General features: G+C 41.0%; 1 protein-coding gene across 1 annotated transcript in view; it reads right to left on the reverse strand.

Moving 5' to 3' along the window:
* Positions 1–13,745, reverse strand: part of CHCHD3 (coiled-coil-helix-coiled-coil-helix domain containing 3) — a 288,171-nt gene extending 274,426 nt beyond the window's left edge. Inside the window, exons 1-2 of the mRNA XM_082846400.1 lie at positions 13,509–13,745; positions 4,256–4,343 (exon numbers count right to left, since the gene is read on the reverse strand). Of these exons, the coding sequence (XP_082702526.1) occupies positions 4,256–4,343; positions 13,509–13,589 (169 nt within the window). The 5' untranslated portion in view covers positions 13,590–13,745. The remainder of the gene's footprint in view (positions 1–4,255; positions 4,344–13,508) is intronic.
* Between the last annotated feature and the right edge of the window lie 1,706 nt (positions 13,746–15,451).

Here is a 15,451-nt window from a genome sequence, read left to right on the forward strand (position 1 = left end):
AGAAGAATAAATCTGTTAATTTGCACAATCATTGTCTAACTGCATTCTGAACCTAAAGGCAAGGTCACTTCAAAATAGTATGTCAAATATTAGTTCTTTTCTTAGGTTGGGCTGGAATGGGTAATGGAAATATTCTCAAAGAGCCTGAGCTATTAGCCTTGTTGAGCTTTTTTCACATCAAAGTGCAGACAGAAAAAGCAAGTATTTGTATGGCATATGAGGGTACACATGTGTTCACCAGCTACCCTGAATCTAAGAAATCAATTCCTCCAATACACTCATAACACACAGGTTAGGAAGCTGTGCTGAAGACTGAGGTGAAGACAGTAGTCCTCAGGGAAATATTTCCTGGCATCCATGTACCCACAATCCTGGGGGAGCTGGGATGTGGAAAAGGCAGGAAGCTAGATTCACAAACACACAGAGCTGTCTAGCTCCACAACCTCAGTCACCACATCATTAAAATCACCTGATGAAGCTCACAAGGCCAAGCATTGATAAAATCTAGACTAAAGCTGTGCAAGAGAACTTTCTGCAATGATGAAAATGTCCTATACTGCACTGTCCAATATGGCAGCCACTAGCCACAGGTGGTTACTGAGCACTGAAGGGTGACTAGTGTGACACAAGAGACAAAATTTTTATTTTATTTCATTTTAATTAATTTTAATTTAAATATTAATAGCCACATGTGACTAATGGCTACCATTTAGAGAGTGTACTTCTAGCCTGACCAAGAAAACACAAGGTGGCATTCAAAGAGTTTTCAGTGCCCAGGCTGGTCATGGACCAAAGAGTTCATCAGTCACGTCAAATCGAGAATGGGAAGGGATGGATCCCTCAGCATAGGCAGAACTTATCTCAACGTCAGTGTCACACTCTGCAGGCCACACCATGAGCATTTATAGAAAGCCTCCCCACCCACACCCACTCTTTCAAAGTATCCTTTTAAGAAACCAACCCAAGAAGAAAAACACTTCCTCTCCGGGAGAAAGCGAGAAGAACCAACAATCACTTACAGAAAGGTGCTTTCCTAAACTCAAGCAGAACATCACTAAAAAGCAGCTCTTTCCCTACAACTAGTTTGTCACATCCTTTCTACAAATGAAGCAAGATGTCATTTAAATGATAATAAAACAGAGTGGTTTACTGCATTTGCTCTGGAGTCAAACAGTCTTGAATTCAAGTATCACATCCACTGCTCACCAGCTGTGTGACTTTGGGGAAGATAATTAATCACTTCAAGTCTCAATTTTCTTCCATGTAAGATGGCTTAATACAGTACCTTCTTCACAGGATCATACAGATTACACAAACTAGACATAAAGGATTTAACAGAGTACCTGGCACGTAATAAACATGACTTAAATGTTATTACTATTCCATCATTAGTTCACCACCACCATCCTATCTCCTTAACATAGTAGGTAGAAAAGAAATCTACCTGGGGACTTCCCTGGTGGTCCAGTGGTAAGGAATCCGCCTTCCAACGCAGGGGATGCAGGTTCAATCCCTGGTCGAACCCGTTAAGATCCCACGTGTCGTGGGGGAACTAAGCCCACAAGCCACAACTACTGAGCCTGCATGCCTCAACTAGAGAGGCTGCATGCCACAAACTACAGAGCCCACACACTCTGGAGCCAGCGTGCCACAACTAGAGAGAAGCCCGTGCACCACAACGAAAGATCCCGCATGCCTCAATGAAGAGCCCACATGCTGCAACTAAGACCCGACGCAGCAAGAACACAATAAATAATTTTTTAAAAAAAAAGGAAAAGAAGAAATCTACCTAGAACAAAGCATATTTTAGATCAAATTCCAATTTTTAAAATATCCATATGTCAAAAGATAATGTTGGAAAAGCAAAAAGGGACAAGTCATGGTATACCTCAGAAGCCAAGAAAAGCAATTCAAATTATATTCTAAGTACCATGGAGATCTACCACTAGGATATGACACGAGCTGATGTATTTTTTTAAAGATTGCTGAGGCCTCTCTGTGCTTGGCAGAGCATAGAGGGAGGACAAGAATGGAAGTAGGGAGCCAGTTAAGAGGCTTCAGCAAAAGACAAGGTAAGAGATGGTGGTTACCTCAACTGGAGCTGCAGCAGTAAAGATAGACAAGCAAAGAACATATCCAAACATATTTTGGAGATGGAGCTGACAAGACTAGCTAATGGTCTAATATGAGAATTAAGAAAGGGACTTTCCTGGTGGTGCAGTGGTTAAGAATCCACCTGCCAATGCAGGGGACACGGGTTCGAGCCCTGGCCTGGGAAGATCCCACGTGCCGCGAGCAACTAAGCCCACGTGCCACAACTACTGAGCCTGTGCTCTAGAGCCTGTAAGCCACAACTACTGAGCCGACATGCCACAACTACTGAAGCGCATGCCTAGAGCCCCTGCTCCGCGACAAGAGAAGCCACCACAATGAGAAGTCCATGCACCACAATGAAGAGTAGCCCCCTCTCGCCGCAACTAGAGAAAGCCCACACGCAGCAACGAAGACCCAACGCAGCCAAAAATAAAAAATAAATAAAATTTTTAAAAGATCTGTAATCCCGATTATAAAAAAATAAAATAAAATAATTTTTTAAAAAAATTAAGAAAAAAAGAGGAAACAAGGATGAATCCCAGTGCCATTTACCGGGAAAGATAAAGAGGAGAAGCAACTCTGAAGAAGAATAAAAAGCTTTGTCTTGGATCTGCTAAGTTGAAGAATTTTAAGTGGAGATGTGAAGTAGACAATTGTCGGAGTCAAGTTTCAAGGAGAGGTCAGGGCTAGAGATACAATTTTGGGAGTCACGGGCATCTACACAATGATTCAAAAGGCATACAATTTGATGACATTAGTGGAAATCAGCAAAGAAGACTAGACTGAGGATGCAAGTAAGGTAGAAGGAAAACCAAGAGTGTGGCCCAGAAGCCAAAAATAGGGTTTCCAGCAGAGGGGGTGGTCACTTTCTATCTAACCTTAATGAACGATGAACACTTCTTAATGCTAAACAAAAAGTTTGCAAAGGACAAGAACTATTTCTTATTCATCTTGGCACCTTCTGCTCTACACACATCAGAAGTTCAACTCATGGTTACTGACTTAATGATTAGTAAGAGGGTCACAAATGCCCCCAAGTGAATGGCATTTGGGCAACATCTCACCTTTCTCAAGGTATTTCAGTCTGTAGCCAGATTTACCACACAATACCCCTTTCCAATAAATAATGAAAATTCTCGTTTAGTCCAAGTTTAATCATCTCAACTATTTTCTCATTGCCATTTCACCAAAAAACAGCATGTCCATCCATCAAATGTAGCAGCAATAAGAACAGTGCCAGACACATAGCAGGTGCTCAATAAATATTAGTTGGATGAATAAATGGACAGGGTAAGAGAGAGAAAAGGAAAGAGAAACAGTCTCTTATCCTACAGGATAAGAGAGATAAAATGAGACAATAATTCTCTGTGGATTTCATTTAACATCATATTTTCCTCAATAATTAAGACTATGAAGGAATAAACTTAATAAACTTAAAGAAATCTATTAAGATAGTAAAATCATCAGAGATTTTCATCTGGAAACAATAAATCAGTATTTTCTAAGTTCAATTTTTTTTAATAAATATTTACTCCCAAACCTCTCATACCCCTATAAGTAATTCATTTTACACAAAAAGATATGAAATAACCTTCCAAAGCCTAACAGAGGATTCAGGAGCTGGAAGAGAAAAAACATTCCCAAAGACTGTTTGAAAGTAGATTCATTCCACTTTTAGTTCAAAGAATTTTAAAAGAAACCCTGGTACTAACCAATACAGTCGGCCTTCCATATCTGCAGGTTCCGCATCCACAGATTCCATCAACCACAGGTTGAAAATATTCAGGAAAAAAAAAAAATTCCAGAAAATCCCAAAAAGCAAAACTTGAATTTGCCATGCAGGCAATTATTTACTTGGCATTTACAGTGTTATTAGGTATCATAAATAATCTAGAGATGATTTAAAGTATATGGGAGGATGTGCATAGGTTATAAGCAAGTACTACCCATTTTACATAAAGGACTTGCACATCCATGGATTTTGGTATCCAAGAGGGTCCTGGAACCAATACCCATGGATACCAAAGGAAGACTATTCCCCCAAAAAAAGTCGAACATCCAAAAAACAAAAGACAGAAGTGCAGAAGAACTTGACTATTGAGTGAACTTTACCACTTATAATTTTTCTGCTAAGAACTCAGAAATTAAAATTCTGAAATACCTGAGGCACCGTAAGCACCAGAATACCGCTGAGACTTCGGACCAGATGGAGAGGTTTCCTTCATACGATCAATCACATTTTCCGAAAGCTGAAAAAGCAACGTCAAAATAAAATCAATTATAAAAGAACAAGAAAGAAAACAGTACAGTAGCATCCAAGTAATTCAGCCATCCATATCAGTATGTATAACAAATGCCCTGAAGAAATTAGACTAAATCTAATAGCTATAACACTAAAAGCAAGTAAGAACAATTTTAAGATTTCAAGATGCACCCCACAGCACTACTTCATTTCTTCTAATGCACTGCTAATTGCTCATTATAAATAACTCTTTTCCTCATTTTATACTGTGCACTAAATTGTAATCTCTGAGAAAATGTAAGCCATCAGAACTCCTTCGACTTTCCTCCCCTGTCCTACAAATTAAGCTTGCAGCAGGCCTTAGCTCCTTCTTTCCCTCCAGCCCCAAATGAAATGGTGTCCCTCCCTCCCTCCCTCCCTCCCGTTCAAGGCTAACCACAAACAATCCCTCTTTCAACAGATTTCATTATGCACCAACTGTGTGCCAGCCAACTATGGGTGGCAGAAGTCATCAAGGTGATTAAAGTCAAGAAGAAACAGACAATCATCATGCATTTAAATATAATGTGAAGGATGTTACTTAATGCAGTTGGCCTGTAATGGAAGGGCTGACAGCACAATGGGCAGATGGGCAGGGCATCCAGACAGGCTGTGGGAGTGGGGTTGAGCCGGGGGCTGAGAAGGATGAAGAGTACTTAGAAAGAGAAGGAGTAGGATAAGAGTACTCTAAGAGGAGAGTACTGCATGAAGCTATAGTTAAGCAGCAGGGCTTATCAGCATAGCAAGGGGAAATATCAAGCAGGCAGTTGGCAACAGGGCAGGGGCTCTGAGGAACACTCAGGCTAGGAGATTTGAGAGTCATCAGCCCACAACACCCCCCACCCCGCAACTTATCAGATCATCCTTTTTTATTTTCTTCACAGCACTTACCACTATCTGATTCTTTCTTGTTTATTGCCTGCCTTTCTCACTAGAAAGAAAGCTCCAGGAAAGCATGGATTTGGCTGTCCTGTCTAGTGTTATATCCCCAGAGCCTCAATAAGCCTGGTTAAATGAGTGAATGGTTAAATAAATGAAACTATATGAATGAATAAAAGAATGGCTGAAGGAGGAAGCCGAGGAGGGGGCTTAGTGAAAGGGAAGGTGAAGAGGGAAATAAGATTCTAGATTTTGAAGACTCTTAGTAAATCCTTCAAGTTAGGGAGTTGAACTAGATCCTGAGGACGGCTGGGCACTACTGAAGGATTTTAAGCAGGGTAATGACACAATCAGACTTGCATTTTAGAAAGATCACTCTAGCTACAGTGTGGAGAACAGACTGGAGGGGGACAAGAAAAGAAGAGGACCCCTGAAGGACGCTAAAGGACCAATTAAGAAGCTATTAAGCATATGTCCACACAAAGATTTGCCTGGGAATGTGCAGAGCAGCATTACTCATAATAGCAAACAAATACCCATATTCCAGTGAATGGATAAACAAAACATATATCCATACAATAGACTACAATTCATCAATAAAAAGAACTGAAGTTCTGATAGATGCTTCTATATGGTTAGACCCAAAAAACAACTAAGTAAAGGAAGCCAGACACAGAAGGCCACATATTGTATAATTCTATTTACAGGAAATGCCCAGAAAAGGTAACTCTATACAGACAGAAAATAGATAAGTGGTTGCCTAAAGCTAGGATAAGAATGGAGATTAACTAGAAATGGACATGAAGACTTTATTGGGATGATGAAAATGTTCTAGAACTGCACTGTGGTGATGGTTGCACAATTTTGCAAATTTATTAGAAAGCGTTGTACACAGAAAACAGGTGAATTTTATATGTAAATTACACCACAATAAAGTTGTTTTTAGAAAATAAAAAACACGTTCCAGGGAGAACACATTCAAAAGATATTTAGGATTCAAAATGGCTAACCTTCACTGAGTGCTTATTATGTGCCAGGCACTTACACTAAACTAAGCACTTGACCCACTTAATCCTTCACAATCCTGAGATACTTTTATTACCTCCATTGTATAGGTGAGGAAACTGAAGCAAAGCCAGATTAAATAATTTGCACTGGACCTTACAAGTTGTCAGCAATGCAGCCAGGATTCAAACGCAAGAAGTCTGAGTGTCAAGGTCACAGTCAGCTGTCTCCTTCACTGCCAGATTCATTGTCTGACTAGATGAGGGCGAAGCAGAAATCATCAAGAAGGTTTCCAGGTCAAGTAATGGGGTGATCTACCTCCCACATCCTTAAGAACCTTCTTCCAGTTTCCACTTCCTTAACACACCACTATCTGGCTTGTAACCCAATACAGCAGAGAAAGTGTTCCAGTAAAAGTCACCACTGATCAAATAAATAACCTTCTATATTTATGTTTATATAAATAAATCTTTTTTATTTATACTTATAAAGCACCTAATTTATATGACTTCCCTTTGCTCACTCCCCTCTTCCGAAAACCCCTCCCCTGCTTTTCCAACATCCCTTCCTGCTTGTCCTAGGACTCTGGCTGAGTGTTCTCTCTTCTGCAGGCTTCCCCTCCCCTTGAATGCTAGAGGTCCCCACATTCTGTTCCTTGCCTTGATTTTCTTCTCACTCTACATGCTCTTGCTGGTACTCTCATTCACTCCCTTGATTTTTTAACTGCTGTTGATTAATGAATGAATTCTAAACCATTATCTCCAGCCCAAGAGCTGTATCCCGAAAGCCAGACCTAAACACTTAATTGCCTAATGGACACCTCCCCTGGGACAGACCACAAGCGCCTCAAACCCAACACGTCGCAAGCTGGATTCACGTTTGCCAAAAATCCCTTCTTCCTCTTGCTTTCCTTATCTCATTAATGACACCACCTCCATCCAGCTTCTAAATCAAAACATAGGACTTCTTGACTCTTCTCTCTCTTATTCTCTTAGCCATGACTTCCTCAACTCCTGAAAGCTTAACAAATTCATCATCTCTTCTCGCATCCCATTTCCCCTGCCCTAATTCATGGCACCATCAATATTCCTCCTAAAATGCAAATCTGATTATGGTAATTCCCGTTTCAAATCCTTCAATAGCTACCTCTGTTGACAAGAAAGTCCTGATTCTTCTGTGTGGCATTCAAGACTTCCTCTTCATTTGGTTATGGCCTAACTCTCCAACCTCAGCTTCCATAGCTTTTCCCCCAAGACCTCATACCCTGTTCTCCACCCACACTGGCTACTTGTTGCCATCTCTTTGCCTTTATACATGGCTACATTGCCTTCTCCCTGGGCCCCTTGGGAGAGAACTGCCTTTCAAAATTCAGTTCAAACATCCTAAAGCCATTTCATTCCAATTCTGCTTACCCAACGCTACCCTTCTTGTGCCCCACAGGTACCTTGCACAAATTTCCAGTGCAGTGCTCCAGTGACAGAACAAGCAACTGCCTTTCTGCAAAACTGTGAGCTCCTGTATTAGTCATTGAACAAGGTTTACTAAGCCAAGCACTAATTGAGGCCCTTGTGAGACATCAGTGAACAAAACAGTTTGTACCTGAACTGTTACTTACATCTCATGACCCAAACCAGAATGGAGGTGAGACAGTAAAGGGAAAGTCCACAGCTCAAAAGTTGTGACCTTTTAAGGAAAAACCATGACTCCTTTCTTGGAAGAGAAGTGGAAGTTAGGAAGGAGAGTGCCAAGGGGCTTTGCTTTTCTAACAACTAACAGCCACTGAGACTGTTGCTGCAACTCATCTACAAAGCTGAGCTACATCTTAGGAAGAACCCCTCAAGACTGACTCCAATCCTCTCAATTCACAAGTGAGAAAAAAGAGGTCCTGAGTAACATCCAGCTACTGGCAGCATCAGGACAGCAACCAGTAACCCCCATTCTCTAGTCCAGTGCCTTCTCCACTATTAAATAATATACTCCTTAATCACACACAATAAAGTAAAAATGTATCACTTCCTCTTAAAGAAATAAAATGAGCCTTATTAAGTTTTAGAATCTTAAAACTATTTTAACTGATATATAATTTATATAAAGTTTACTCAATATATAAGGTAATATACTGCATAATATACATTTAATGTACCATGTTAACATAGTATGCTGTAATGTAAATATGTATATTTTATATTACATATGATATATACTATGTATTATATCATATAATACATACGTTATATATGTAATATAATTTACGTGTTTAAAGCTAATATATATAAAGCTAATTTGACATATATAATTTCATATGTTACAAGAAGCTGGCCCAGAATAGAGGAAGAAGCACTGGTCACCTACTAGCTATATAACCCTCAGTGGGCCTCACTTTCCTCATCTGAAAACAGTGAAAATAACACCTACCACTGGAGTTACAGCGGAAGGATTCCAAGATGCACTGCAGACTACAACATGCTACACAAATACCTGGCAGAGTTATTACTAACACAACTCCAGCCATTAGGACTTCAACAGGTCATTCATCTCGGTTCACATTCATCAGCTCCGCCCAAGTTTGTAATGAGCTCCTTCTCTATGTGGTGTATGAAGACAAGGCCTACAGCTATTGCCAGAAGCAGCTGCATTAAGTCCCGGTCGGAGTATATACAGTGCTTGTTTATCCCTGTCTATGCTCTTTGCATAGTAAAAGTACAAGTCTCTTTCAATATAAACATTAATTATTTCTTATTTCATTGTTAACTTTTTATTTGTCTGGCTTATCTGATGCTTCAAAACTTGTACTTAATGTCAATCAATTCAAAACATTTCCCAATAAGGTCTTTAGTTATACCTCAGTAAATTGGTAAGTATGTCATCCAAGGGAACACAACTCATTTTTTAAGTTGATAAACACGTTGCAGAGTTGCCTTGAGAGTCAACCTCTCTTTTTTGTCCTTAGAATCGTTCACACATGTATCCTCAGGCCCTCCCAAAGGAGCACCCATGGAAGCCTGCAGTTGCATCTCTGCCTACTCAAGCAATCTACCCTCTCCCCAGTCCAGTCACAACTATGCTGACAGAAGGCAATAGCTAGGCTATACTTTGTATCTCAAGCTGATACTCACTGAACTGACCTCCCAGCTGCAGTAATAAGTTCAGGCCTGCACTCTCACCTGATCTCCTCTGTGAACTGGGGGACTCGCTTGTGAAGCAGCTGACAAGATTTAGGGATGCTGGCCTGGGTTATACACACAATATGCAGCTGGAGAACAACTCTTCTTTGTGATGCAACCTGACCCCAAAAGGGGTCAAATGTAAAACATAAGCTTCTGCAAGAGCTGGACAAGCAGCCTCTGTATCAGCAGCAACTTCTTTAGGAAACATCTTTCCTTAAACAGGGTACGTCTTTCAGAAAATCTTTTTTCCTATTTAAAGATCTATACCTACTATACCTGGTTTCCAGACATCTCTGGAATCTCCACCAAGGCAAATACCAAGTGCAATTTACAGAAATTATTTGTAGCAAAGAAACACACACATTAATGCAAGAATTATGCCCTGGGGTCCATGGATTCAGGAGTCTATGGATTAATTCCTCAATGGTATGCAAAATTTTCTGCTTATTGCATTATTCTGGGTAGAGTCCATAGCCTACAGATTTACAATAGTCTGTGAACTAAAAGTTAAGAACCACTGTTCTAATATAAGGGAGAACGAAAAGAAGAGGGCCTGCCAGCAGAGCTGAATTCAGTTCAGCTGACTTTGATTATCCACCCTATTCTCTACTGCTCCTGAAGACAAATTTAAGTAAATGGGACTTGCCAATTTCCAGTCTGTACTACACCCCATACCAACACGTGCCCCAGAGAAGAGGAAAAGGTTGTGTCATCTTCTATAGTCTTCCCAACCACCTTGGTTGGTCTTATCTAAAATCAGCACAAGTATACCACTCAACAACCCAGAATCTAGTATTTTCTCAGAAACAAGAGACTGTGTGAAATGGACAATGATAAAGTATTTCTACTTCCAAGGAACAGAGTAAACGGAGGAAGAGAACTCCTTTTTAAGTTGCCCCTCTCCAAGAGGCTGAGATAGGAACCACATGAGACAGAAACAAATCAGACCCTCACCTCCATAATAGGTTGTCTTCAACTTCTTCCAGATGTTTCTTATCAAACTGATTAAAGGACTCAGACCCACTTTTCTCACTTGGTCCTCTTTCCATGTAACACAGGTCATTTTCTTTTCACTACCATTTCAACACAAAGGCTTCAAAAACTGCCACTATTATTTGGAAGACATTACTCCCTAATACTTACTTAAGGGGGACTATTCTATACTATCATATACACATGTATAATTTTTAGCTTATGTCTGTAGATTATCACTTGTGTTCTTTGCATTTGTTATTAGTGGAAAACATGAACTTCTACCGTCTGTATGAAAATCCTAGAAAGCTTATCATGGTAAATATATACGCAAGAGATTCATGGAACCTAAAGTGGAAAGGGACCAGTCAACTACTCCAACAACGTTCCTCAGGAGTCCCAACGACTGACTGGATTTGTTGCCTCTGTTAATGGACCCTCTCCAGGATCCTCAGCCAAATCCCACATGAAATAACTTAGGGGCTCTCAACTGCTAATACTTCCCAAAGCACAGCTTGTGTTCCACATCAGTATCCTTGCTACCATAACTGGCTCCTGTGAATTTCAGCTTGCGACTTCATGGCCAGTTGAAGAGATTAGTTTATGCCTGGAAAGCATGGTAAATATTACTTTGAAAATGATACTTATTGAAGTTGACATTTGCTCTGGAAGAGTTCACTCACAGCTTTGATGTTTCAGATAAACTTGTGAAAGACTGAGTGGAAGGCACACTTCCCAAGCAGGCACAGCAGGTGCTCAGAAATGTCCTATTAAGCACATGTAATATGAGTAATCAAAATGCTTGGTCTTTCCATCACAATAAATTTATTTTAGACTTGGGAGAGGAGGGCAAGGCAAGAGGGTGGCCTTTCATCCAACCCATGAGTTCAAAGTTGGAATCAGGTGTAAGAATACAGGTTATTTTATGGAAGGGGGGAGGGGAGCTGTTGACTGCTGAGGATAAGGGGAAAGAGAAAACCAGGACCCAATAAATAACATGAAAATAACACCTGATGAGAAGAAACTTTACATTGTAAGTCCTTTAATTGCTAACTGCTGAGGATCTCAGCAAGAAAAATCTGGAAAAATGTGATCTATTAATAAGTGCAGCCTAGTTACTGAAAACCTTATGTTGTTTACTCAATATTACCCCTTGTATATTAAGATAAATGAAGATGAAATTACTACCCTTATCAGTGGAACCCAAAATTGGTTTTCCATCAGCGACTGAGTCTGCTGCATCGTTGGCATACTCTTTTTTTTTTAAATTAAAGTTTTATTGTTATGAAAAAAGGTAACCACAGGTGATATGGTCACAGTGGTCCAAAAGGAAATGCTCTAAACATAGAAGCAGGAGGCCTGGAAAAGTGGTGTACACAGAAGTAAGGGAAAAGTATAAAAGAAATAGGAGTTATTCTCTTCATGAGAAACTAATAAAAGGGGTCCAAAGAGGGCAAATTTGGTAAAGCCAAAAACCACCAGAGAGAAACACATGTAGTGTGTTTAGGTATTACTGTTAAGGTGAACACATTTTCTTTTAATTTTTATTGTACTTGATTTATAATATTGTGTTAATTTCTGCTGTACAGCAAAGTGAATCAGTTACACATAAACATATATCCACTCTTCTTTTTTTAGATTCTTTTCCCATATAGGCCATTACAGAGTATGAGTAGAGTTCCCTGTGCTATAAGTAGGTTCTTATTAGTTATCTATTTTATATATAGTAGTGTGTATATGTGGCACACTCTTATTCTTACGAGTGATGGCATAAATGTTAGACAACTGGGCATATCTGGAATGTCTTCCTCAGCCAAGCTGAACTAACCTATCTGCAGTTCAACCCTGAAGTGTGGGCTTCATCAGCACTATGCTTCAATCAACTGAGCTAAAGGCACTGGCTCACTCATGACACTGAGACTTCCCCCCAGGAGAAGGAAAAGGACTGTTTCAAGCTGAGAAAAATATAAAGATCAGCTTAAAAACATCTAGGGCTTCCCTGGTGGCACAGTGGTTGAGAGTCTGCCTGCTGATGAAGGGGACACAGGTTCGTGCCCCGGTCCGGGAAGATCCCACATGCCGCGGGGCGGCTGGGCCCGTGAGCCATGGCCGCTGGGCCTGCGCGTCCGGAGCCTGTGCTCCGCAACGGGAGAGGCCACAACAGTGAGAGGTCCGCGTACCGGGAAAAAAAAAAAAAAAAACTTTCGGAGATCAAATTGCTTTATTTACTAGGATCAGGCATCATACTTCCAAAAATGTGAGGCTCCAAATTCAGGTGCAGCAGAGAGTGTGTTATTGAAATTAGTGCTGGTATGCTGACACCCTAGAGAAAAATCAAGTTTTCGGTTAATGTATCAAGCATATTCAGGGAGCATTTAAAAATTCTCTCCAACGTCTTGGACAGAACAAAGTGTACTACTCCTAGTGGTACGAAAACTTGCAATCCTATCTCAAGGTCTATCAGGCTGGCAGACCCTAGTCTTGAAGCCACTGGGCCTAGTCCAAAACTTAGGCACAGCAGGCCACAGAGGAGGGGCCTGGAAAAGACAAGATGTCAAGTGAAAGAAAAGTGAAGGAGGGAGAACGAGAAGTCACCCGAGGCAGGGCCGAAAAGTGTGTGTGTGTCGGGGGAATGGGTGCTGTCAGTGGGAGAGTACTAAACAACAGAGTAGATAAAGGGTTCCCTAAAAGGCCAGTTCATCCTGAGAGAGGCCTTGTGGGCAGTGCAAAAGCAGGCTTTGGATCCTGAACCCAGGAGAAGACAGACAAGCCCCGTTTCACAGATGGGTACAGTGAGGAAGGGGTTTCAAATAAAGTCCCACAACTACTGAGCAATACAGTCTACAGTGGACTGTGAGCCCTTGGAGGGTCTAAAGCAACCTGGCATCCGCCAGCCGCCCCAGCACAGTGCTCAGCACTTGGCCCACAACCAGCAAATATCTCTGAATGGATGTCCCACGTCTTGAAAAACTTCAAACTTCTTTGCAAAGAACTCAGCTTCAGGCCGGACAACTCTGGGGGGCCGGACGGAGGAAACCAGGCTGAGCGGAACCCGGAAAGGCCAGGTCCGAGTCCGAGTACTGGCCCTCCGCCCGCCCACTGTCACTCACCCGGATGCCCTTCACCACGGTAATGTTCTCATTCTCGTCCGCCTCGAAAGTGACCCGGCGGGTGCTGGCCGTCCCGCCCATGGCTTCTGTTTCTGCGCCTGCAGACACCTAGCGCGGACCCACAAGCACCACAGGCCCCACGCGCACACAAGCGCGTGGACAGGCCCGGACTCTAGCTTTCCACAGGAGGAGCAAGGCCACGACCCCAAGAAGCAAGGAGAAGCCGCCGGTCGTGAGCTCCCGCCTCCTCCGGTCACGCGCCACAACAAATATGCCTCCGATTGGTCGAGGATACGAATGGCCCGCCTCTCTTCGGGAGGGGCGCTAGGATTGGTTGGCGCGGACCCGGATGCTATGGCAACAAGTGGTTCCTGACAAGGTTCCCGGAGCCCACTGGGTGTATTGGGAATTGTAGTCTTGATCTGGTACGATGGGTGCTGGTACTTTCTCGTCCTTATACCGTGAGCGCCAGAGGAGCATCGCCTTCTGGGAGTTGTGATCTTGACTGCAGAAACGGCATCTAACTGGGCAACTTTCAAGGAAGTTCATTCATCTGACAAAGCACGCTTTGAGGATAGTATTCTAGAAGTTTAGGCCAGCGAGTTAAAAGATGTAATCTCTTTCCTAAAGGAACTCACCGTTTAATGAGGGAGATGCACTCTCCCAATAGAGCCATTCCTAGATTCCTGTAAACAAATCCCCGAGGCAAAACGTAGCCTTTATTTTAGTCTTAGCCAGTAAAAAATACAAAAAAAAAAAAAAAAAAAAAAAACCACCACTGCATTTGGCCTGTGGCTTTATTTCATGAACTATGTACTTTTTCTTTTTTGTAAAGTAAAATTTTAAATATGGTTTTCAAATCTGCATGTGAGAAAACAGAGAAAATTATTTATTAGCACCAAGCATGCAGAGCATTCACTTTTGTGTGTCTCCTTCCACCTCAGTTACATAAGCTAGTTAAACCGTAATAAGAAGAGGCAGAGAAAAGTGATTGCCAGAGATGGTGTAAATTCGTGGAGGAATTAAAACTACATCAGAAAAAGTTGAGGAGTTTTATTTTGGAAAGTGTCTAGGTTAGTATGTCACCTCTACAAGATACATAAATAATGTTTAAGTTGTCTACATACACATTTAGAAATTATTTTTTGCTAAATATTCTGTGACATGTATAAATTTACCCATATGACCTTAGTCTTACAGAGGCATATGTATTCTCTTTAGAAATAAGGTTAGTGATGGTATTATCTTCAGGTAGTCCATTTCAACATTAAAGGCAGCCAGCCACAACACAGCATGCATCCTCTTATTACAAAGGTATACACGAAAATGCAGTCACATTTTTGAGCTCCAGTTATGTGCTGATTTATTACTATAGAAATCTTTAGGGCAGAGACTATGTCTTTTTCACCTCTGTATCCCCGGTCAGTGGCAGAGTATTGAGTTTATTACATGTCATCATTTTGTTCTTTTCAACATATACATATCCAAATTGTACGATGCTACTTTGCAGTTTTGAGACATGTTACTTTGTACCTGTTCTCAAGTTGTATAATATGTTTCAACCTTCTTTCTATAGGAAACTAAAAATCCCAGGAATTATGTTTTTTATTTCTTTGGGACCTCCCCTCCACAAATATACCCTCCTAATTATACCCCAATATATAGCATGTATTGGAGGTTCTACATAAAACAGATGCACAATAAATTCTTACCAAAATAACTAATTACAAAGAAAGAGTTCCTTGGAGGGAGTAGAGAGATGAAGGAACAGCTAGTTACCTTGAATATACTTATCTCCTTAAAATATTAAATGAGTTCTTTCAACCAAATAAAGATGATGTAGGCTAATCATGAGAAGGTAGTACATAATACAGAAATATGTAAGTGGTCTTATCAGGCAATCTAAAAATACTTTAGATATACAATAAAGTATTTTTAACTGT

Source organism: Leucopleurus acutus (assembly GCF_964270905.1).
Source record: "Leucopleurus acutus genome assembly, chromosome: 9".
Classification (NCBI taxonomy): domain Eukaryota; kingdom Metazoa; phylum Chordata; class Mammalia; order Artiodactyla; family Delphinidae; genus Leucopleurus; species Leucopleurus acutus.